Source organism: Patagioenas fasciata, chromosome 1, assembly GCF_037038585.1.
Source record: "Patagioenas fasciata isolate bPatFas1 chromosome 1, bPatFas1.hap1, whole genome shotgun sequence".
In the NCBI taxonomy this organism is placed as follows: domain Eukaryota; kingdom Metazoa; phylum Chordata; class Aves; order Columbiformes; family Columbidae; genus Patagioenas; species Patagioenas fasciata.
Window position 1 is genome coordinate 25,440,179 of NC_092520.1, and position 25,438 is coordinate 25,465,616.

Sequence of the window (25,438 nt, forward strand, 5' to 3'; positions counted from 1 at the left end):
TTAGACATCCCCTTGTCTTTTGAACAAGGGAGATAAGTGGTCCGAGTTGTCTAGACATGTAGATGGCTTTTCAGGAATTTTAAGGGCATGCTGCAGAACTGGTGCACATTTCTCTGGGAGAATGCACAAGTCTTGAGTCCAGCTCATCTAAGTTGATGGTCTCTGGTTGTCTTGTGAGACAGAGACATAACCACTATTATCAGGTGTTAGTGGAGATTATCCATATGGCATTTTGGTGCTGTCCTTTCAATCTTTTCTGCAAAAGAGAGAGGTTAAAATTATGTCTCTGGTATGGAGTACATGGCACATTTTGGTTCCACTTAGTACTTGGAAAACAAGGTCTGGTGATTCATTTGACTAAGTTGCTGAATAAATTGTTTCTAATGCAAAGATTCATAGACAGAATAAAGTGCAGTGTTATAGTGGCCATACTGGAAAAACTATAATTCTGTCTTAGAATACATGCTTCAGTAATGCTGGTGGACATAGCCCTTCTTGCTTAAGAAGGGCTCTTAGCTGTCTTTTTGGAGGATTGTGCAGCAGTGGTGATGAACAACTCAACAAACATTTAAAATTCACACAGTGTTGAAGAAACTCTATCTAAGTCCTGCTTTGGTGGAAGCCATTGAAGTTACAACAGTATCTCATTGTGGGTAGTTCATACTGCCAGTGTCTCCAACTGCCAACCCCTCCAACTGATCATCTACAAAGAGCTGTAACTTTGCTTAGTGGGAGATCATGTCCAGGCCTCTCCCATGAGTGTGCTTGGCTTATGGTGAATCTGTATTCTGCCTGGACTTACGAGAACTACTGAGTTCTGTCTAACTGAAGTCTGTGAAGTCTGTTGGATGTCCTCCTGTTGCGTGAGTGCAAGAGCTGCCATGCTCCCTTCCATAAATTGTAGTTAAAATGAAGGGACCAAGGGTGGTGCTCTTGATCTTGATTGTTCCAGTTTTGAGGACCTTCTCCTGTTCTTGGAGGATGCTGAAAGCTTTTGGTATTCTGGACTTGTAATTGCAGAGATTGGTCATGTGTTTCATCTTAGAGTACTCAGTCTTGCAGTGTGGGTGCTGGGCATTTCTCTGATAGTGATCCTTTTCCTCTAAACTGATTCTTCCTGGTATCAGAAACTTTTCCACCAGTTGTATATTCTGTACGTGAACCAGAATTTCCATGTACTATCTTATTTCTTTGCTCCTAAATATTTTGCGGTATGTTTTGGCAATGAAGTGGTGGTGGTTTTCTCACAACCAGATGAGCTTCGCTGAGCAATCTCCACTGCCTTCCAATTAATTTGGCTACGTTGTTCTCAACCTCTGTGGCTGATAGGAGTTGGAGGATGTGAATAAATGTCTGTGTGTCTGTGACTTATTACCTGACAGGATCCAAATCGCTTGCTCTCCATCTCCCTGAACTTCATTTGCGCTCTTCGTGACAGGAAGCCTGTTGATTTGTCTTCATAGGATCAGGGTCTTATGGAAGTTCTAGACTGTCTCTTTGAGTGTGGGAGAAATCCTAAGGCTTTCCTGCCAGTGACTGAACAAATCTTTGTCCATGTATGGAGGGGTTATAGAACTGTTAGTATGGAACTTGTGAGGGAGCTTAGTAATGCTGTAGTGCATATTTACTGTTTTGGACCTAAACAATGTGGCCACCTAGTGTTCAAGCATCTTGCCATTTTGGTACAACGGGTGACCATACAGATTGGTCAAGATGCCGGGTAATTTTAACTACTGTGAGAACTGTACATGTTGACTTGGATGAAGAATATGAAAGGTTGCTGGAAGTAACTGGTGTACTCTGTAATGTCCAGCTTTTTTGTGTGCCTTATTCCCTCAGCTGCTTTTTCTGCCGAGTCTGTCCCAAGAATCTTTTAGAGTATATTCAGAGAGAACTGAAATGCAGTCAGGTGTGCCATGCCATGTCACGTACCAAACAGAAGAGGACAAGCTAGTTATCCTGCTGTGTCTGGGTGGAATGGACTTAATTTTATTTTTAGCAGCCTGTGTGGTACGGTACTGTATATTTGTGGCTAAAGCAGTGCTGTTGTCACAGCAATGTTTTGGCTGTTGCCTGCACACAGATAGGGGCTTCCCCTGCTCCAAGTAGGCTGAAGCAGGGCATGAGGCTGGGGTGGGGACATGTGCTCAGCAATAAAAGCTCAGGGAGAGGAATGAGGGGATGCTGGTGAGATGCATGCTGAGACTCTGCTTTCTGGGACACATGTCTGCCAGTGGGACACAGGGAATGAATTCCTCTTTTTGCTTTACTTATGCATGGAGCTTTTTCTTAAGCTTTTAAACTGTCGTTATCTTGACCCATGAGTCTTTTTACCTTCCCTCTGTTTTCTCTGCTTCCCCTCTTTGTACAGGAGAGTGAGAGACTGGGTGAGTGTTTGGTTTTTGGCCAGGGTCAACCCACCAGACTGTTACAGATTTTGTAAAGAAAAAGCTCCTATGCTCTCATGTGGCAGAAAAGGAGTATTGATCAACTCTAAGACTATATGAGAGCTGTATCAAATTATGGTTGCTTCATTCTGATACTTATTTCTTTTACCTAATTCAGGAAAGGAGCCTGGGGGCTTAGCAGGAGAGCGTGCATTGAAATTCATTTCACTTAACCTCTTCTCTGAGGGTCAGTCATTTGTGCGTGATGTTGGCATTACAAGGTGGTGTGTTTAGAGATCTAGCATTGATGCAAAAGCATTATTGGTGCAGGAGAGAACAGAGGTAGGAATGTATTGTTGTTTAGGTCAACTTGTAAAGGAAACTGATATTCCTTTGTTTGAATTTGATATTTGAACTTTAGAAATTTGTATTGCTGAAAGTGACTACCATTGTAGTGTTTAGGAGAATGAAAAGCTCATGAATAGAGTAAATAATCATAACAGGTTTTAGGTCTTTATTTTATTGTCCTACTAAACCAGTATGATATAATGAATAAAATCAATAAAATGTTGACTTTTACTGTTGTAGAGCTGCTTCTCTTTTTGGACATGGTATTTAAAATTTTGGGCGAGCTTCAGGTCATGTTTCTACTTCTATTCCCAAATCCCCCCAGATCCTCAGTGCTACCTGTTCTTTTGGGCTTGGTAGTGATAAAAAATCTGACCAACTTCAGCTGTTGTTAGTGACATCTAGGGAGAGGCCCAGCTGCCTGTGTGTTGGGAGCATGGGTGGATAATATCAGTGTTCAATATCAATTTTTATTGACAAATCATTATGGAACACTAGTAAGCATAAAAAGTGCTGGATTGTATCTAAGAAAAGAGGTGAAGGATGTGTCTCTTCAAGTACACAATGTCATATAGAATGGAAGAGGATTAGATTTTTTTCAGAATTTATGATACTCATCTTTTTCTCTCAGAAAAAGAGGTAGAGGTTAAAGTAGAATAAAGGAGAAAGATGCAGTGATGCACTCATTTAACAAGAAGTACAGGTTTATTTGTATTACTTTTAGGAGCTTACATAAGAATATTTCAAGGAGACCAGCATCTGGGCACAAATTTAGGAAGTACCAAATACTCTTGGTCCATAATCACAAAGACTTATTGTTTCTTCAAACAGGACTGGTAACATGAGTGGGCTGTCTTATAATTGGATTAGTGACTAATGCAGTGAAAGTTTCTTGTGTGGCTAATTCATTAAGGGTGTCTCGGGTTGGATTTTTTGTTTGTTTTGTTTGTTTGTTTTTAAATGTTTCTTCCCCCCCTATATTTCTGGCTGTTCAGTTACACAGTTTAATGTTTAGTGTTCTCTCCACCCTTCCACTCCCCCTCCCTCCACTCCCTCTGAGATTTCTTGCTCTGGATCTGTGTTGGTTACCTAGAGAAATACAGAGGTGCTTGATATTTTTAATATTTTGTTGGTTTAAGCAAGAGTGGATGGGATGTGAATAATGGAGCTTGGACTAATGTGGGCTACAAAAAAATGTAAAATTCTTAACTATGATGGAACAGACTTAAGAATTTGTATTGTAATGGACACTTAAAAGCTGAAACTCATCAAAAAAGAGAGATGTCATTTATTGCAGATTAAGAGGAGGAGGTTGTAGATGGCTTTCAGTAATGTCAGTCTGAATTTTAGTTGGAAAAATTAGTCAAATGCAGACAATCATGTTAATGGATTTACTATGAATGTTGCTAATAGTTAATATTATAGTATTTTCAGAAGAATTATGGTCTTTTGTGTAGTAATATGTTAGAGATTTCTTTATCTTTCACTTCTCCTGTGCTGTTACTGTAAAGATTTTACAAGTGCTTCAAATGCTTTTACTGTTCTGAGGGAGCTGAATTAAAAGGGACGTGGTGGCAAACTTTTCAACCCGGTTATAGTATTGAGTCAGATGGGAGAAATAGTTGGTCTTAAGACTGTGGTGTTGTGTTAGAACTCGACAGTGACATTGTGCTCTTACTTCTTGTTTGCGTTTAAAGATGATGTTGAACTGATAAGAATGTCGAAGATGGTAGAAAAGATTGGTATTTTAAACTGTCTTTATTACCAGAAAGAAGATTGAAATAATAAGGGTTGAACAACATTTAGTTGATATCAACTAATTTTAGCTACTCCCTTCTCAAAGAAATGTTGTAGCCAGTTGCTACTTTATTTTTAAAATTTTCCTTAATAAGCTAAAGAAAAAATCTATGAACAGTAAATCCATGCTAATTGCACAAATGGTAGCACACATTTCCAAAGTATATATATTAAACTTCAAATGCTCTGTGTTGTATTAAACAAGTGTAAGGCAAACTAGTGATAATAAAAATATATCAGAGAAGACTTTGTTTTATTTGTGTTAGTGCTAATTTTAAATAAGAAAGATAACTTTCTGTTGTAACTCAGCTTTTTAAAGCATAAGCTTTGAATACAGGACCAGATCCTGTGCATCTCAGATCTTGGGTACTTCAACTGATCTTGTCTAAAAAATTGTTTTCTGAAAACTTTTTTTTTGTTTGGTAGCTAAATGTTTCTAAACACTATTTGACTATTTGACAGAACTGTAAACATGCGCAGATGAATGTAGAATGAGTTTTGTGGGTTTTGTGTTGTGCTTGAATTTGTGTAAGCTTGTACAGGAACATACCAGATTTCCTAAAAGGATCAATAACCTGTACATGAGGGTTAAAAAGATTTATGTATCTCTGTATTTTTCACAAGGCTTTTTTGTTTTTTGTCTCTACGTTGTTTTTTATTTTCACTGCCTTTATTGTTTTGTCTTCTCCCAACAGTAGTTAAGTTTTTTTTGTGCTAAGATATACATTTGTATACAAGAAAAGTCTGTTAATCTGTATTATGATGTTTCTAGAGGTGTAGAAGTATATTGGTGCAAAAGCTGTACAAGACAGAACTCTGGGTTTTGTGTTTGTTTGTTGGGCATTTAAATTAATTTCATTTATTTCTTCTATTATTTTTTTTAAAAATGTGTTCATTTTCCAGAGCAATGACAATGAAGAACGCCTACAGGTTGTAAAACTTCTAGCAAAAATGTTTGGGGCGAAGGATTCGGAGTTGGCGTCTCAAAACAAACCACTTTGGCAATGCTACCTGGGGAGGTACATGCTGGTTTAGTTCACATCCTAAGACAGAAAAAACATTTAGTGACGTATAATTCAACTTTTTATTTTTTTTAAGTGACACAGCTAAGTATGAGTTCCCTTCTGCTGCTTTATCTGAAATCTGACAGATAATGCTAAGGACATTATTTTATATATGTCTTCTGCATCTTTGATTCTGCAGAGTGAACAAGCACAAATAATCTCTTCTTAGTTCGTTTGTTTTTTTTTTTTTTCCCCAAATATCTTTATTGGCATTGTCAAGAAAGAGGAATGGTTTATTTTAACTTCTTCACAAGTGAAACTATTAAGTGATGGATTTGTTCCAAAACAGCATCAAATGACATTTGCAGTATCAGCTGATGTTAGAACTGGCTTTGAGGCTTTTGTGTACAGTGTTTGTATACTGATTTCAATTTTTTTAATGGTAGGAGTGCCTTAAAAGAGGTTTGGATTATTTACAATGCTCCAAAACTCTTAATCTTTTGTTTTTGAAATATTCTGCCAGTTTGAGCTAGAAAATGTAGCTGGAGCTTGTAGTCAGGAGAAACTTGAGTACGGATACCATGATGAAAATGTTTTTGAGTAAATGAGGATAAATTTTATCAATTATTACAAATGTGATAGTTTGATTTTGATACAATTGAATGCTAAATTCTAGAGTCATCAAAAAATTACTGCTTTTAAAAATGCAGGAAACTCACCTGAGGAAAGGCTTTTTATTTGAAAATACATAACTGCTTAAAACATTGCATTGCATAAAAAAAATCCAGATCTAATTGAGCCCAAAGGAAAATGCTTCATTAGGTTATAGTGTGAAGCAATGTGAATATGTGAAATCTGTTGTTCACAGTTACTGTTCTCAACTAGTTGTGAATTACATACGCATATTTACTTTTTTTCAAGGATTTTTAACTAAGTTACAGTTGATGTGCAATTAAAGGAACCATTCTTAAATTCTCTTGATTTTGAAAACATACCTGGTTTTTACCAAAACAGTTATTCCTTAAAACCTCTTTATTTGATAAATACGTATTCCAGTAACAATAATATCCTTAAATTTGGAGTTTTATTTATTTAACAGTTTGAGGATAGCTTGAAAATGCATTTAATTTTTAAAAGTTGTTTGTAAGTCTCATTACATCGATAGTATTATTATAAAATTACTTATATTAAAATTAAGCATGAGGAAAATACTCTTTTTCAAGCATCAAACCTAATTCAGTCTTTCAAAAAGAAATCTTACAGAACTTGAAGCGATCCATTGCAGAAGGAATTTGTCCTCAGCTAGGTGCCCATTTGTTTTCCATCTATCATACAGTTTAAAGAAGGGATGAATATCACAATCTTATAGAACTTGTAGTCAATGATATGTGGTTCATGGTTAAATGTGTGGAGTATTACAGAAAAGATAGTTATAACTATGTCACACATCTGTCTAATAAATAGTTGTCTGCCAGGGAGTTTTGCATGTGTACCAGGAGAAGATATTTCTCTTCATGTTCAGAACATGAGTGTAGGAATGTTTTTTCTGAAGCTAAAGACAGTCTACTTGATGTTGGGAAATCAGAGATGTTTTATGCATGTAAGTGCATGGAAAGCATAAAATTATTTTCAGAGGTACTTGAGATTGTGTAGAAAGAAATTAATTGCTTTTACTTAAGTGATATCTTTGTTGTTGTTGTAATGCATTGTCTTGTTTCTGAACAGGTTTAATGATATCCATGTACCTATTCGTCTTGAATGTGTGAAATTTGCAAGTCACTGCCTTATGAACCATCCCGACCTAGCAAAAGACTTAACAGGTACCATATTTTTTATAACATGAAAATACAATTTTAAGTTTTCTGGGAAAATCAGGAAGTTTAATTGTAATACTGAGTAACATTGTCAGATGTAGAGGGTGTCACTGAGGCTGGAGTTCAAGGGGATTGCACATAAGGAACACCTTAACCAAAGAGATCCCTCTGTCTCTCTTACAGTAGCTGTATTCCCTACTACTCTTGAAATCAAGCACCATGGGATCAGGCAAAGACAGCTTGGCTAACCTAATGATCATGGTATTTATTAATTAGGGCGCAAAGAGTGGTGACTTCAGTTCCATAAAGCTGAACTGTGCAAGTAGTACACAACCACTGTCTAAAACATGGAAACAGTCCTTGTAGCTGTGACCAGCCGTTGGTTCATGCTCCTCCTCATCAGATACAGCCTATAGTTCAATATTGGTGTCGGAAGAGGGCAACTGGCATAGATAGAAGCATTTAGTGTTTGTTTGATCCTGAAGTCTGAAAGAAAAAAACTATAATGAAAGAAAATGGATTGGTTGTATGTTTTTGTTGGTGGCTTTGTTTTGGTTGGTTTATTTGTTTGTTTCTAAACGTGCATATGGAGACTGTATCTCCCCCTGATCAATAAACTACTTCTTGTAGTTCTTTGGAGGTAATACCTGTCCATTTACTTTAAGGAGGGAATTTAAAGGCCTGTTAAGTGCATGGGGTTGCCCTCCTGCTTGCTGAGCATTGGTAAAGTCAGACACAACTACAGGAAGGCTAGAGGCATCCCTGAGTAATTCATATTGTTAAATCAGCTTAAAAAAAAAGGCCCAAACAAACAAAAATCACACACAAAACCAACCAAAACCATTAAAAATGTTCCGGGACCTTTCCTTAATGGAATGGTAAAGATGTTTCCTCTTTGGTTATTAGAATCATATTTTCAAGGTGTGTGTGGTTTTTTTTTGTTTTCTTTTTTCCCGCTTTTTTTTTTTTTTAACATTGCAGAAGGACTTTGTGCCCCCTCTAATGGTATTCTCTGGGAAATGTTATTTTGCGTGCCCCTCCTCTCTCTCCCCACAGCACTTATTGAAGTCAAATTGTTGAAAAATTTCTCTGACTCACTGGTGTTTGAGACCAGAATTGTCTTGTGCTATGGCATTCTTCTTAGTTTGTTTTAGTTTATTATGTCTTCCTGTGGAACAAAACTGGTTTTTGAGAGCCTTATTTGGATTTCAAATTCCATAACCTCCATAAGTGCAAAGCTTTATTTCTTGAAGCACTCTTTTGACATTTGTGCTGATAACCAGAAATGTTAATGGCCAATATGTCAGATGAGAATTGAAAATTTTCACTGGTCATTGAACAGTAATAAGAGAACAATAACCTCTGGTTATTTCATTCAGAGTAAACTTTGGATTTAAAACATTTTCTAATCTCCTCAATGTTTCACTGATATATGCTGTGTACAGTGATCTTAATCACTTTGGTGTGTGTTTTCCTATCCATTTATGCTTCTAATGAATCTAAAATACGTAGTTCTAAAATGATAAATGAACTTTGCCATTTTGTTCTTTGTCGGCTTTCTAAAATGACAATAACTATTTAACATCTTTGACACTTAAAAGTAGAAAACGTAAAATATTGATAGTATAAAATTATCAATGCTATTAAATAAGTAGCAATGAGCCAAAATAATCTAGAAAAATTGTTTTAAGTTGAGTAAACTAGGATGTGTCTAAATAAGCATTTATAGCTTGGTCAAAGAGCATGCTTTTGAAGTATGTCACTTGATTTGTCGCTGCTTACAATGGTTACATGGCTCACGCTCTGGGGAGTTCCTGTAGCGCGTGAACTAGGTTCCTTGTGGATCATATAGAATTTGTGCTCAAGGGGTCAACTAATGTGCTTTAGCAACCAAAAGAGGTGGAGTCTGCAGGACTACAGCCTGAAGTAACACGTGAAGGTGTGGACAGTGTGGATATGAAGTTCTCATCTCTGTCTGTTCTGCTCTGCAGATCCAGTTCTGTTGGGCTATAATAGTTGCTAATGTAGACATAGCCTAACTATAATAAGAAGTCATAAAAATTGTACCACATAATTCTTACTTCCATAATGCCTGAAATATTTATATAAAATTCTAAGCAAATAAAAAGTTTTACTGGCATTACAGTTAATCTTAGAGAAGACTATTGATTTCTCACTGCTGGTCTTCAAAACTGTATGAAATTGTATTTCAGGCTTTTGTCGGTTGAGTATTGTCTAGAGAAAGAAAAGTAGCTGAAGTTGTATACTTAAAATGTACTATTTACTCTGTTTTTTTTCCAGAATATCTTAAAGTAAGGTCACATGACCCTGAAGAGGCTATAAGGCATGATGTTATAGTATCCATAGTTACTGCTGCTAAAAAAGATCTTTTGCTTGTCAATGACCATCTGCTTAATTTTGTCAGAGAACGAACACTGGACAAGCGGGTAAGGCATAACGAGTACTAATAATGTCTGTGCATTATATTTCAAGACTGGAATTCAGCTTTTTAAAAAGCAACACTTCTAAAAAATTCTGAACGAATTCTAAAATGACTAATGAAAACCAATATAATGCAGAAAATTTTGAGGTATTCTATTTAATGAGACATCTTTGGCCCCTCACTGGAATGGCACATTTTTCATTGGGCTGTATTTTTATTTAAGGTAACATGATTAAAAACAAAAGAAAACAAATAACCACACACACAAACCAATAAAAAAAGGCAAAAAAACCTCAAACAAACAAACAAAAATCCAAATCAAAACATGAAGAAAGACACAAACAAATAAGCTGAAGTGCAACAATGTAGTTCTAGTTGTTTCGTTTTAGTAAATTTTTTAAGTAAAATGAGACCCTTGTAAAACACTCTAGCATTTTTTGTGAGCATTTTGCAAGCAGGTTTCAGAATGTATTGTAGATTACTGATGATAAATCTCCCACCATCAGAGATAGCTAGTTTACCTGCTTTTAATTAGATCATTGGAAGACTGCAAATCAGTGTATTAGCTTTCAAATTTGAATAGGCTGAAGTTTAGTTTAACTGTGTTTCATTTATGGTACAATTTGTGAGGTTTGCTGCTTATGTTAAAGCATGGTAAACAAGGCTGTTGATGGCAAACTTTGAAAATGAACGTTACCACCTGATTTTTTTTCATTTGGCGACCTGCTTTCCCCTGTTGCACCTATAATACACTCGTAAGTGTTCAGTATAGATCTATGAGAAAGGGTGTTGGCTTAAATTTGTAACAATTCTAAATTCAAAAGGCATACTTGCATAGTAGTTGCTGATGTTGAAAGGTTTAGCATAACATATAGGATGCAATATATGTCGTAATGAGAATGTGTTGAACTTAGAATTCAATTTAACTTATTTTGGTGTAGAAAAGGAAATACCTACCAGGTAATTCTTCAGTCTTTTCAGTTTTGAGTTTTGAACTACTAAACTGGGTACTATTTCTTTTTCTCAAGTGGAGAGTGAGGAAGGAAGCTATGATGGGACTTGCACAGATATACAAGAAATATTCATTACAATCAGAAGCAGGAAAAGAAGCTGCAAAACAGATATCATGGATCAAAGATAAACTTCTGCATATATATTATCAAAACAGTATTGATGACCGGTAAGTCAGTCAGAAAGCTAGGCAGGTGGGTGGATAAGTGTGATAACTTATTACTCAGATTTTTTTTTCCTTTGTGCTTAAGTGCTGATCCTTTAGGTTTTGATCCAATGTATAATCTCATACAGCTGCAACCAAATGTTGTCTTGTGTTGATTTTTTTTTTCCCCTACTTTTAAGACCTGGGGTTATTCTAAAGGGAGATGTAGATTGGAATATTTCAAAATTTTTAGCTGTACTTCACCACTGTTTCAGTAAAAGAGTGTTTTGCTTATATTTCAGTAGCTTGCTGATTTTTATGTTAGAACTCAGTAAGTAAAATTGCTTTAACATAATTGCTTTAGATTTGCACATTGTTCTTGTATGCTTTGAAGCTAAGTCTAGTACATGTAGTGACAATGGTTAAGGCATCTCTCTGCAGAAGGTTGTTTTTTCTATATGATAATAGCCATGATTTAGAGCCTTGTCCTGTATTTGTGTTGAAAGCGATGCCTCTGACACATCAGCTATAGCCTCTTATGTGGTTGTTTGTATTGAAAAATAAATGGTAGTACATGGGAGAACTAGTTGGGAGCTAGGCCACCCTGACTAAAAAAGGCCATTCTGGTGGCTTTGGAAATGAGCCTCTGGCCTTCACAACATGATGGGATACAAGTGGCATTGCAAACCCATAAAAGCCTCATTCATCTCTAAAATAAGCAATTATTTCATGGTACCATGGAAGCAGGCAGAAGTTTATGGATTTTCAGATCTAATATCACGCACTTATATTTTTCTTAAACTTTGGGATCTTCTTAAAGCAACTGCGTTTGAGTTTTCACCACCCCCTCCAATTGCACGTGAGAGTTTTCTTCTTAGTTCTAGCCTAAACATACCTGATTGTTTTTCACATATTTACTCTGTTTTGTTATTGTTGACTACAATTTGCAGAAGTCTTGGGCGTCTTGGTATGTAAGATTGCAACATGGGTTTAGTTTTCCTTTTTCAGTCTTTCCTACGTAAGTGGCAGACCCAAACCTTTGTCTCCTTCTGTTTCCATATAAGGAATTTCCATGTTAGGGCGGAAGCTTTTTAATAATTTCGATGTGAATACAGCTGTATTATTATTGCAGAAGCAAAAGAAATGAGTTAAAGTCAGCCCTTGGGAAAGGGACTGAGGAGGAGTGGAAGGATGTCAGCTCCTTCTGATTAGTATATGAATTCTTCTTCTAGCTTCACGATTGCATGTGATAAAATCAACATGGTATTTCTTTGGGGGTGGGGGATGTCAGTTAATGAATTTCCTCCAATACTGACCTGTAATGAAAATCACTGATAACGTGTCTGTGAGCTGATGATTAAGAGACATTCTTCTCTAAAATACTTTGGTTCCTATTTAGATTAATACATCTGATTTTGATGATGTCATCTCTTGATGTCCTACTGCTAATTTGAACATTACCTCTTCTGTAATGATATATTTTTGATTAGTTTACACTGGGTTATAGTGGAAGTTAAGTAACTTGACCTTTAGGTTTTTGAATAACCCCATCTTTGTATGCAACAGCTGATTTCTTGATAGGTCTTAAAATTTTAAAATGTATGTTTCAGCAATTCAAGACCACTTTCTTGCTTTACAGTAAGTTTCTCAATCCTGTCTTTCAGATTACTTGTTGAACGCATCTTTGCTCAGTACATGGTCCCTCACAACCTGGAAACAAATGAACGAATGAAATGTTTATATTACCTTTATGCAACACTGGATTCAAATGCTGTGAAGTATGTATTATTTTTGACTTCTTGCAAAATTATTTTAATACAAATATTATTGTAAATTGTTATTAATAGCCTAAGCCAGTGGACAAAATTAGTTTATGAACTGTCAGAAAATACAATGTAGCAATAGTATCTATATTTCAAGTGGGATTTTGGAAAAACAAAACAACAAACAAAATAAAGCAAAAAACCCCAAACTACCTAATAGGGTGTTTTCTGACAAGATGTGATACCTCTTAACCATTAGCAGCTAAAAAGCTATGGTCAAACGTCTGGCAAGAAGTCTGAGTGCACGTCAGTCCTTTTATGTGTGAAAAGAGATAACATAGATGGTAGTGTTGACCAGCCCCAAATCTCATCTGACTACTTCTCAATTCATATACTCCTTGTATTAGCAGCCAGGGTGACGTAAGAGTGGGAAGGAATTACTTGTCTTTTGTCCTTCAGTGTGTTTTGCTTACAGTTACGTTATGTGCTGTCTCCAGCTTAAAATGGGTACATGTGTATGAATTTGACTAATAAGAGTTTTGCTACTATAATGTTCAGTTTGACTGAATTTAATTAGTTTTACTTCATTTTTCATTGAGTGGCATTCAATCACTTGAAAATTGAATATAGATTTTTCTCATGTGGGAGACTAGAAAAAGCTTTGTATATCAAACAATGGCTTAAAACAAAACAAAGCCTTCAGATACTACAGAAACTGATCTTTGAATCCCCTAGATTTCTTGCATTACCTGCCTAAAGACATTACAACTGTAACAAACTAAAATTAAGAATATTAAAAAGTTAATGTTCTACTAAAAGTATAGGCTAAACAAAAATGTAGAATTGCTTATTTTGAGTACTTGTTATTTCAGCAAACTAGTGACTTCTGAATTCTAGTTTTCAAATGCAGCAGTACTCATTTTAAAGACCTAGTATCTTCAGTTAGTTATACAGAACTGACTTTTTTTACTTTTGGATTCTGGAAGTTTTTTAAATTAAGCTTTGACCTTTTTTCTTCCCCTGTATGGCTTTTCTTTCCTGGAAAGTGTGCCGATTTTAAATTTTGTTGACTCTCTAATGCATCTCTTACAAGTCTGATCATGTCCACTTTTTGTAATTTTCTCATCTACTAGCTGCTTTCTGTGTGCAAGAAAAACATTGTTTTGATGATAAAAATCTTAAACATCTGCTTTAGCCTGTTTCTTGGAATGTTTTTAGAAGAGTGATTTCATGCTTGTACAAATGAGTTCTTTATGGGCCAGACATCAGTTACTTCCTACTTCTTTTAAAAGTGGCGCAGTTAAGCATCTTAAATGAAACTTGTTTCAAAACCTAATATGTTGAATCAGAGTCTAATATGACGAATTAAATTTTCCATATCCTGGCATGAGGAACCATTTAGGCTTTGCTCACACTGCAATGAAATCTCAGGTGATAAGCACATTCCCGAGTCTGAAGCTGAAAAGAATTTAAAGGCTCTCATTGGACACCTGTGTTATTTATTCATTAGATGACATTGACAACTTTTTTTGTTTGTTTTTTTTTTTTTAGAGCATTGAATGAAATGTGGAAATGTCAAAATCTCCTACGACACCAAGTAAAGGATTTAGTTGACCTAATAAAACAACCTAAAGTGAGTTCCATTTATCTTTATCCTGCAGTGAATATGCAGTTTTACTTCAAATAATAAACTATTTTTAATTTCATTTGTTTGACTATCTCAAGCTTATTTTTAATGACAGAAAATACTGTGAAAGTTAACTGATATTCCATTAGACTACACTTGCTGTAGGAGATGTGTATACATTTTATCAGTAAAAGTGAAGAGGTAGGCCTGTGTTAGAAATTTTTATGATATTTTGCCAGTCTCTTGGTGCTAAAATATTTACTCCCGGTGTTTGATTTACATCTTGCCAGGATTTTAATGGCTCTTGAAAGAAGGGAAAAAACAGTATATTATTTTTGACTGCCAAATTGAGTAATTAAGAAAAAGTACTTCTACACACTAACTTCTTATCTTATGTATAATTAGTAACGTTCAAGAAATTGGAGTATTTTTATCCCAACAGGTTACTTGTTTCTCTTCCCTCTTGGAAACTTCTTAGGTGTCATATTGGAGATATTAGACTATAATTGAATTCTTTGTTTACAAATTCACTCAGAAGGAAAAAATAAATATTTATTGATCATTTAGGATATTCTCATGAAGTAAAATTTAGATTTTAGCTAAATGTGTGTGCATATTCATATTTGGGGGAAAAAAAAAATCATAAGATGAAATTCTGGGTATAATTTGAAATATGATTAAAACATGACTTTAATGTCAAAAGTTTAATCTGATGCTTTTTTAAAAGAAATAATATCTAGTAGTTGAGAAATCAGGTTTCCAATCCAGAATTTCCTAAAATAGGAGGAATGCAGGTTGTGTTCTGTCTAGCGCTTTTGTTTTGGATAGGAGGCTTTTGGTTAATGTCAGTCTTGGAGGAGGGGAAAGCTGTCAGATGCCAGAGGATCCCAAATGCTCTGTGTATAGTGGCTCCAGCCAAAGACACTGGAGTGTCAGGTTTCTGCTGAATTAGTGAGCGACTTCTTGATCATGTGATGGCAGCATCAGGGTTTCCTGGCAAAAAAATTGGGCTGTAAGCAAACCCAGTGTGTCTTAATAGGAATGTGCAGAAACAAATACTGTTCCGAAGGTGCATGTAGATATCAGAAGTTACCCTGTGGCTGTCTTTCTGCTTCCATCCTCCAAATCCCTGCTACATTGTTCGATAAGTCTTTGAACTTGCCAGTCTGCTCTTTTTCTCGTCTTAGAAAACCTTTTTGCCATTTAGTAAAACTGTTCAGGCTTTCTCCTGTTTTCCTCTTCAGGCTCTCCCCAGTGTAAGCACTATTGAGGAGACCGAAAATGTGTTAAGAAACTTTCCATTTCTGTTGATCATAATTTATCTTAATCTGAGACAGAACAAACATCAAATTTGCCTTTAAGATGAGTTACTTTTCTGAAAAGCAGAAACACAAATCACAGGTCCTCTTGTTTTTTTGTACAGCAATGGTATTCAGTTAAATAAGATACACAAACTTACCTGTTCACATGTGGAAAAGTGGGTGAATGCTGGTTTGTCTGTATTAGAGTGTAAGTGTCATTTGGTGCACACAAGCAGCTGTTCTGATGCTTCCATATAATGAATGCAAGATAATGTAGATTAAAGTGCTACTGTGGATCTTCTTAAAACAAAAAAAAAAGTTTATTGATCTTCTTCAATCTGTCATTTTTCTGTGGAGCTATACTACTAGAAATTAAAAAGAATATTTCTGAGTTGGGTTATTTCATGTTTGGATGAATTATTAGTAGTTTGCTCAGTTTAGGGTCAGTTTTAATGGGAGCTTCAGCCAGTACTTGAAGACTTAACCACTGTTAGAAGACCAGACCAGTCAGAACCAAAGAAAGTCCACAGTACAATTTTGGTATTTTTCTTCTGAGTTGCAAGAGGTGCAAATATGGAGATTCTGTATCTGTTGACATCATTATTTGCATCCTGTAAACCAGATTTGATTTTGCATTTTTTCTGTCGTTGTCTGAGCATTCCTGTTCAGCTGTGAGAACAGCCCTGGAAAGATCACAGTGTTCTTCTGACACTAAAAAGTCACAGAAAATTCTGCAGAAATACTTAATGGCTAGAATTATGTGCCCAGTGTCCACGTCACGAGATAGAGAGAACATTCATTAAAAACCTTGCTTGTCTTAATCTCATGCTAAATTTTTTAAGATTCTTTTGCCCACCTTAGAACACTACTCTGAGGATGATTAGGGTGGTATCTTCACCGTACAGTTAAGGATTCCCTCTGTTGTTTTTACTGATAATTCCTTAATATTTCTAACTTCAATGTAATTCTCTAAAACTTCCTAGTCTGTAGAATACTGTGGATTACAACTGAAAATGGGGAACAAGTGTGTTGATAACTAGTTTGTCTACCTTTAGTAGTAGGTAGTATGTTGTGGAAACATGACTTATTTGTTAGAAATGTAGTCTCATAAAGAAAATGTACTTGCTATGAAGTTTTACTTGTGACATTTGTTGTATTTTTTATTCCTCTTCCATTTATTCAGTGTCAGAACTAGTTCATAAGGGGGCTTAGCATGTGGAATTTGAAATTCTATACTGACAAAATGAAAACAAATGAGGTTAAAAGTCTGTTTTGTGTAACTTCCTTTGCTTGTAAGGTGCTGTCGGATGACTTCATATCAACAAGTTTCTCTGAATACTAAATCTCACAGATATCCTGAAATGCTGTCAGGATTTTATTGGTTTTTTATTTTGCTGTCATTGTCCCTGATTGTTACTTTCACAATTACACTGCTGTCATCTGCCTTCCTGGTTCAGCTAAACAGGGGCAGCAATTGTCTAATTGTTGACTTGCTCCGTTCTTTACAATAAGGTGGAACTACTGCTGAGACTACTTAGCATCTTCTTCAGACATTGATTCTGGAGTGAATTTAATGCTTGCTGTTCATTTTATATTTAAAAACAGAGGTTTTAGATGGAAAAGAGTTAAAGATATAACCCATTTGTGCTGTTCATAAGTAATAAAGTAGATTGAAAAGTAATAAAAATGTTTTACATAAGTATATTTGAGAGTGAGTGATACTGCAGGCACAATCTACCTTTTGCTTCCTGTAACTGTCCAGCATTAACTTTGCCATGGTGGGTTTGATTTCTAACACACTGCGTTAGCAAAATGATGTGTGCTGACTTGTTGATAATGCATTACGGAATTTTGCTCACTCAGTATTCAAAATGGAAATATGTATCATGTAAAATTTTTACTTAATCCCTTTTTCTTCTGTGACTTGCAGACAGATGCCAGCAGTAAAGCTATATTCTCAAAAGTGATGGTTATAACAAGTAAGTCAATTGAAGTATTTACACTGTCTAAAAATTACAGTTGAAATAAATTGCCTTCTTGCTTTAAAAATCATTTGAGGTAAGTTTACTTAAAGCTTTATAAGAGATAAAACGTATAACAAATAATGATAAACATAATGAATCAATATGCTTTAAGGAATTAAGACAACTGTAAGCAGGATTACTTCCTTACTGTAAAAAGTCTCTGGTCATGTAGTTTATAACATGATGTTTTGACTGCATCTGTTGTGGACTAACTCAAAATCTAGATGATCTAGGGTGTTAGTGTCTGCTTTACCATTTGTTACAGAATGTGTGTTAACTGATGTAAACTAACCCACTAAACTGTCTACTAACTGACCTGTCTCTGAGGTGTTGGTACTGTAAGTGCTGCTGGGAGAATGCAAAAGAGTTTGAGTTTCCGTAGCAGGGAGGGCACTTTGGAAACTGAAGAACTTCCATGTAACCTGAACTCTCAGCAATGAAAAAACTGCCAACCCCAAAGCAACACTTCTTGTACCCCCCAGACACCACCATGCCAATGGCAGTAAAACTATTATGAAGAAACATTAAAGCCAGTAATCTTACTTTACAATTCTGAAATTTTATTTTTAAGTCAACGTTTTTTTAAAAAAAGCCAACTGTTCTGACAAAAAAAGACACTAGTTCAGGATATGTACATTTTTGAAAAAATGTGGAGGAAAACCTGCATCTTGCTACTTGGTTTGCCATGTTCCAAATCTTTTTTCCTTTTATTTATAACATAAAAGTTGATCGGTTTGTAATTTTTCTGACTGTTTTAGTTCTGGGTTGGTTTTTAAAATAATAAAGAAATCAATATAGCAAAACAAATACTTAGTATAACGTGTGTTGACCGAACTGTCCTGTAGTCCTATACCATTTTCTGTGCCAACTTTGCTTAACATTTCCTGTACCAAAACCATGAGCATCTTAAGTAGTATACTAATACATTGCCAATAAATTGTCTTCGATAATGTAAAATGTAAACAAAAAATTAATATGTAGTTTAAAATGCATTTTAAAAGCCTCTTTAAAATGTTGCAAGCTGTTGTAAAATTTACATTGAGTGAAGGAGTAATTTAGCAGAAATACCCTTGTGATGTTTACTTGTGATATCAGGTGATCTGTATGAAGAATATATTTTTTGTGGAGTATAGGCTTTGTATTCTGAGGTCAACTGCAGCTGTTAATATTAATAGGAACAAGGAGACTTGCTGAAAAATGAGCATGAAGGGTGAGAAAAGCAAATAACCGGGGAGGTCTGTGTGCACACAAATCTTTAGAAATCAGTGTCCTCATAGATATGTCTGCACATGTTAAGGTGCTTTGTGGTTTTGTTTGTTTGTTTTTTTCCCCACCCTTCTTGGTTAATGTTTCAAACTTGCGTAATTTATAATAAGGACACTTAAGAAGATAAAAAATAATTTATTTTGCTTATTTATAGGAAACCTTCCTGATCCAGGGAAAGCTCAAGATTTCATGAAAAAGTTCACACAAGTTCTAGAAGATGATGAAAAAATAAGAAGTCAGTTGGAAATGCTTGTTAGCCCAACATGTTCTTGCAAACAGGCTGAAGGATGTGTGGTAAGAATTGTTTCTAAGATATACAAATGTTTTGGGAACTGAATGGATTATAAATTTCATTGAAACTTATATTGCAGAGGGAAATAACAAAGAAGTTGGGCAACCCAAAGCAACCAACAAATCCTTTCCTGGAGATGATAAAGTTTCTTCTTGAGAGGATTGCTCCTGTGCACATTGATACTGAATCCATCAGGTATTTGTCTGTGTGTTGATGACTACAGATCGCGGTGTTTGAAATCGGGGTTTCTTATTTCACCTTTAAGCACAAGCAGTAATGCGTTGTGCAGGTGCAGTTTAAGGCCTGGAGACCTGCAGTATTTTCTTCTGTTTTCCCTTGCTGAGGGTTTTTTGTCCTCTTCCACAATGTAGGCACACTAACAACTGATTTGTCATTCAGCACAGCTGGGACAATCTGTCGATAAAAATGGATCTATTGCTGATGGAGGAAGTTTGATTTGTGACTGCCTGACTGATTTTAAAATGAATTTCTGCCTGTAGCTATTCATTGAAGCTTTCCATGCAGAATATTAGCTCATAATGACATAAACAGTGATTTAACTGAGGCAGTAAAGATTGTAGTGGTGAAGCATCAAGACTTTAAGGAAGAGTTAACCAGTGAAGTTATGGGAGCGGGGGGTGGAAAGTACTCGCTGAAATGATTATTTAACAGCTGTATTTGAGGTAAATGGTACCTTAGTAGAGAAAATTAGTTCTTAATACTGGTAAAATCTTATCTGTTAATTCCAACTGTAGTAATTGACTTTTAAATACTTGAGATTTCCAGTTTCTGCCTGTTACGTCTGCTACATAGTGGAGCCATTGAGATTTCACTTAAAAGGTTGTTTCTGATTTTGGATTATGTACAACATGTAGCTGAATTTTTACTTAAAATTTGGAAGTACCTTTTTTCACATTCACATAAGCAATATAAAATGTATATTTAAAGTGATATTCACATGTGGCAATAAGCTGTAATTATTTCACAGTCTCCCTACTGACGAACTGCCATACGGTAAACAAGGAAAAAGAAAGAAAATAAAAAGCAAAAAAAGCCACAGAACTGGTCTTCTCTCATCTTTGTAAAATTTCACTAAACTTCATTTTTGAGACTCAGACTGTTTTTTTAATATATGGCCATTTTTGTCCAATTAGGGGCAGAAAAAAAAATACAAGTCCGGGAAGTCTGACTAGGAATTCTCTTCCTTGATTTGCTACTGTTTGGTTATGTTTTGATTTTGTTTGTTTGTGGGGGTTTTTTGTTTGTTTGGGTTTTGGTTTTTGTGAGGTTTTTTTTTTGGTTTGGAGAATTTTTTCTTCTCTAAATGTCATTTACCAGATGAACAGAAAGAATATTCTGAATATTGTTCAGTTATTGATAGGGAAGCTGCTTACAGCATTTGCTAATAGGGTCATTTGGATAATCACAATTTTCCTTTCTTGGATATAGTGTAAGAAAAAAAAAAAGAAGCATTACTTACTGTCAAGGTGAAATATGCAGGAGATAGGTCTCTTCAATTTTTCATCAACCCATAACCCAGCTGTGTAATGGTTATTTTTTTTTTTCCTCTTGGTTGTAGACTAAACATTATAAACAAGTTATTTTTCCATTACTTATTAAGAATCCATAGCAACTAGTAACCTCACCATAATTCTTACCTGAATTTGTTTGTTGTAATGCTCAAATTGTTTTCTTATTTTGGTTATCCTTCCACAGTAATTTGTATATAGTTCTTAATTCATTAGCAATAAATATTTTGTGACTTACTGCTGCGTAAACTTTGATTTAGATAGGAGATGAGGACAACCAGATTGTGTATGTAGTGGACATATTTGTTTTATAATAACCTTATGTTTTAAATAAGTTGCTTTAATAAGGTTATATCTTAGACTTACGGGAACGGTCACACACGGTGGAATTGCAGTAATTACGAGGCCATGTTTTGTTTTTTTTCAGTGCCCTTATCAAGCAAGTGAACAAGTCTATAGATGGAACAGCAGATGATGAAGATGAGGGTGTACCTACTGACCAGGCAATCAGAGCAGGCCTTGAATTGCTTAAGGCAAGTAAACTCCTCGTGGCCAGTGAGCATGTGAAACTGTCTGAAGCAATTTGGTTAAAATAAATTTTTAATTAGCACTCAGTGTCATTAGTCATAAGCATGTGGTGGCTATCTTGAAAAATATTGGTTTGATTTTGTTATCTTTGCTCATCTTATGTTTCACATAAGTATGGTTATTGTATAAATCATTTGGAAGTTTTTCTGGAATCAGAAGTAGTTGTGTGTGTGACATCAGCAGCTGAGTTTTGATTATTCAGCGTCAATTCAGCAGTTTGTGAATACAGTTGTACTAATTCTGGAACTGTACTTGTGTGTCAGTGCAGTACTGTGGCTCCCCTGAGTTCCTCAAAATTGAAGTCCTATCTATTTCAACTATGTGTAATCCTTGAGACTCAGTTAACATAGCAAAACCCGTGAAGATGCATTTCTGGGGACACTGTACAAAATTTCTTACTCTGTTCTTACTTTTTTCTAAGAGGAAAAGGGCCAATCACTGTGTTATTTAAAAATACTGCTAAAAGTGTGAAACTTTTAAAATGCAACTGTGTTTGCCTTTCTCAAAGCCTTCAGGCTAACAGCACTGTGTAGTGTCAGCTGTGCGCAGAAAGGTGCTTGTGCTGTAGTACCCCCTCAGTTATATGGTAGGGTTGAGAATATTCCAGCTGTGGATTGACTTCAGAGGCCTCAAAATCTAAAGGACTCCCATACTGATGTATTTAGAATATCTTAGATCCGCTAAGGGCCTAGTAGATTCATCTGAGAGCATGTGAGCCTATAGCGAGATGTACATGTTTAGATTAAAATACAAAAAGCCAGTAGCTCAAAACTGAATAAGAATGAATTGTGTCATGAAGGACTGTATATGTGAAAGAAGACTTCCAGGTCAATATTTGCATATTCATATGAACTGTCATGGCACCTTTAAGGAAGAGGAGTGAGATTGTCCTGAAGAAGGTGGTCTGTATATCATGAGAATACTCCAGAAAGGACAAACAGTAGTCCAGAAAAGGGCATTCTGTACAATGAAGTGAGAAGGAAGGTAGCCTGGTGAAACAGAAGACTCTGTGTGAAGATGTTTCTAGATTTTAAGGGTTGTTTCTTTGCCATGGGTCAGAATATCATATGGAAAGAGGCTAATAATCAACAGCCACTTAAAAATGAAGTGAAGGGAAGCTTTTAGGCAGGATCAAATGAGGACTTTTTTATCTTATTTAAATGTGAGAGAACTGTCATACTTGACAACAGAGTCTAAGACTCTGAAGGAGAGGTACAGGATCTGGAAAGCTGCTGTGGAAAGCTAGGGGAACTAGAGACCCTATGGGGTATGTCTCTATTACTGTTTTAGAGTTAGGAATTTCAGGGCACAACTAGTTGTTCCACTTAGCAAACAAGCATGAAGTCTGGGAGCACACAAGCTGGATTCCTTCTAGAGAAACAAAATTCTGGGCTTCGGAAGCGCATGTTGTGTTGCAGTGGCTAAAGCGGGTTCAGTCAGTCTAGAAATACTCTGAAGTAAACCCCCTGAAATGTGAATATTGCTTCCTTAGCATCACCTGTGTTTCCCTTAAGACCTGCTTCTGCTGTAACCCAGTGCTTATTAATGTAGATGTAGCCACTGAGAAGTGCATGTTCACTATAACAGGAGCAGAAATTGACACTGGAGAAATAAGTTACAACTGAGGAGATCATGTCTAAAGAAAGGGACATTTAGGAAGACTGAAAAAAAAAAAAATCAGAAAGAGAGAAATGTGGATCATGTGACAAAACCAGGCAAAGTATTGAAGATTTTCCAGCATGGCAGTGGCCTTTAAAAAAAATATTAACATGGCTTTCATCTTATTTTGGCAGGTACTTTCATTTACGCACCCTATCTCATTTCATTCAGCTGAAACTTTTGAATCTCTCTTGGCTTGCTTGAAAATGGATGATGAAAAAGTGGCAGAAGCTGCATTACAAATTTTCAAAAATACAGGGAGTAAAATTGAAGAAGACTTTCCTCATATACGATCGTGAGTTCTATATCTTACTCTTTGAGCAGTGTTCTTTACTGTATGGGATTTTGGAAGCTCTCATTCTTTATTTTGCATGCTATATTATTATCCTGCATTCTTTTGGAAGGAAGTGTTACTTCAGGTAAAACAGCAAAGAGATTGTAAGGACTTAAAAATGCAGTGCTTTTTAAAGAATGGAAGTGAAGTGAATATATCTATGGTAGTGACAGCTGATATGCCACTGATGCTATTACAATGTCTATCATTGCCCTTCAGAAGTGCTTATGTTTTTTCCTAAATTAAATACGTGGCAATGTAAAAACATTCTTTGCAGTTCAATGAAGATGTGTAGACACAAATATTTCCAAAACAATGCTTAGTAACTTGTGCAAATAAAATCTTTGGTTTGCTACATTTTATCAACAAAAAACAGGTTTGTTTGTTTGTTTTTTACTTGCAAGCCATGTAAATAACTTTTTTTCTTTCTTTGAAGAAATTGCCAAAACCAAAAGAGTTAGCACTTTTGCAGAGGTGGTGTGTTCTGTGTATGTATATCTGTATTTTTTTGCTAGCTTGATATTATGGTAGATCTTCGATTTGTGAAAAGGTACTTATCTCTCTTTTTTTTTTTTTTTTAAGTGCTTTGCTTCCAGTGTTGCATCATAAAGCTAAAAAGGGACCTCCTCGTCAAGCCAAGTATGCTATTCATTGTATCCATGCAATATTTTCCAGTAAAGAAACACAGTTTGCACAGATATTTGAGGTAAAATTAAAATATTTAAGTTACTTTTTATTACTCTCATATATTGCAAATATAAACTAAGGAATGTAGTGGCAATTTATATGGTAAGATCTACCAAATTTAGAAAACATTTTTCTTCTTTCCCTTTGTTCTTGTACAGTTTGGCCTGAAAAATAGTAGCAAATAGTGATTTTTAGTATCCCACGATCTGTTGTGTTTAGGGTTAAGTGTTTTAACAGACAATAGAGTAAAACAAAGTGTTGGACCATCGGCTAGAGCCATGAACTGCGTATGGAAAGAGGAACTATACACCACTCTTCCCCTTCGTTGGATCTGTCATAAAATATTGAAATTGTTACAGAAATTGTGGAAAACTCAATTATGGTAGAGACTATTTAAGCAGTTTTAATAGTTATGACCACAAATGTACTTTTTAATTAGTGGCAATCAGCCTTTTACCTTGAAGGCTGAATCGTAGTCCATTACTGAAGTTGCCACCTTGAGGTACAGTATGCCCACTTCTTCAACAAGTAAAAGTGCTTTTTTTTTTCCCAGACAGTTCTGCTTGAGCTGCCACTTTTTGACCTACTTGGATGTGCAAAAGGTTTTGTCTTTCTTGATTTTTATTTTGATTTGTAGACTTGCAGGGTTGGTGAATATGTCTTTAAATAGTTAATAGTTCTTTTAAAATTATATTTCTGAACTAGACATGGACAACTTGGTAGAGAACTCTCCCCAAGCTTCCCTCAATAAGACATAGATGATACCAGTAACACCTGAATTTGTTGCCTTTATTCTAGCCACTCCATAAAAGTCTGGATCCGAGCAATTTTGAGCATCTCATTACACCGTTGGTTACTATTGGCCATATAGCCATGCTAGCACCTGACCAGTTCGCTGCCCCTTTGAAATCTTTGGTTGCCACTTTTATTGTTAAAGATTTGCTAATGAATGATAGGGTAAGTATTTTTTAAAACCTTGTTTTAAGATTCTGCTTCTGCTGTGGGATGATACTCAGCAAGTACTTGGGAATATTTTTGGATTGCTGCTTAAGTATATGGCTGGCTTTGGATTTCCATGAATACTGTTTGACTCAATTGAAAACCCACAGTACAGGAAAGGAGATAGTACTAACTTGGTAGTCTTTACAAAAGTGACAAGCTGTGTAGCACAGCATTTGATCACTCATGACTTGCCTTTTGTTAAAAATGTGAAAACTATTACTTGACTTCACTCACTAAGTGTCTTGTTTTGAGCAAGCCAGTTGTTTTTACGACGTATAAAGCATTTGAAACTAAAATTGCATTGCTTAAATGGAAGAATGTGAATGTTTATTTTTCTAATGATTCTGTATTGATAGTGATAATAAAGTGAAAAAAAATAACTTGTGCATTGTCAGCCACTGTTTAGGGAAAGATGTA

General features: G+C 35.5%; 1 protein-coding gene across 4 annotated transcripts in view; it reads left to right on the plus strand.

Moving 5' to 3' along the window:
• PDS5B (PDS5 cohesin associated factor B) overlaps positions 1-25,438 on the plus strand; it is a 110,241-nt gene that overhangs the window by 46,120 nt on the left and 38,683 nt on the right. For all 4 annotated transcript variants that reach the window (XM_065829896.2, XM_065829925.2, XM_065829917.2 and 1 more), the window contains exons 9-21: positions 5,436-5,551; positions 7,262-7,356; positions 9,652-9,797; positions 10,822-10,973; positions 12,614-12,727; positions 14,264-14,345; positions 17,571-17,619; positions 19,085-19,224; positions 19,302-19,417; positions 21,179-21,284; positions 23,133-23,293; positions 23,915-24,038; positions 24,818-24,976. In XM_065829896.2, coding sequence (XP_065685968.1) covers positions 5,436-5,551; positions 7,262-7,356; positions 9,652-9,797; positions 10,822-10,973; positions 12,614-12,727; positions 14,264-14,345; positions 17,571-17,619; positions 19,085-19,224; positions 19,302-19,417; positions 21,179-21,284; positions 23,133-23,293; positions 23,915-24,038; positions 24,818-24,976 — 1,560 coding nt within the window. The remainder of the gene's footprint in view (positions 1-5,435; positions 5,552-7,261; positions 7,357-9,651; positions 9,798-10,821; positions 10,974-12,613; positions 12,728-14,263; positions 14,346-17,570; positions 17,620-19,084; positions 19,225-19,301; positions 19,418-21,178; positions 21,285-23,132; positions 23,294-23,914; positions 24,039-24,817; positions 24,977-25,438) is intronic.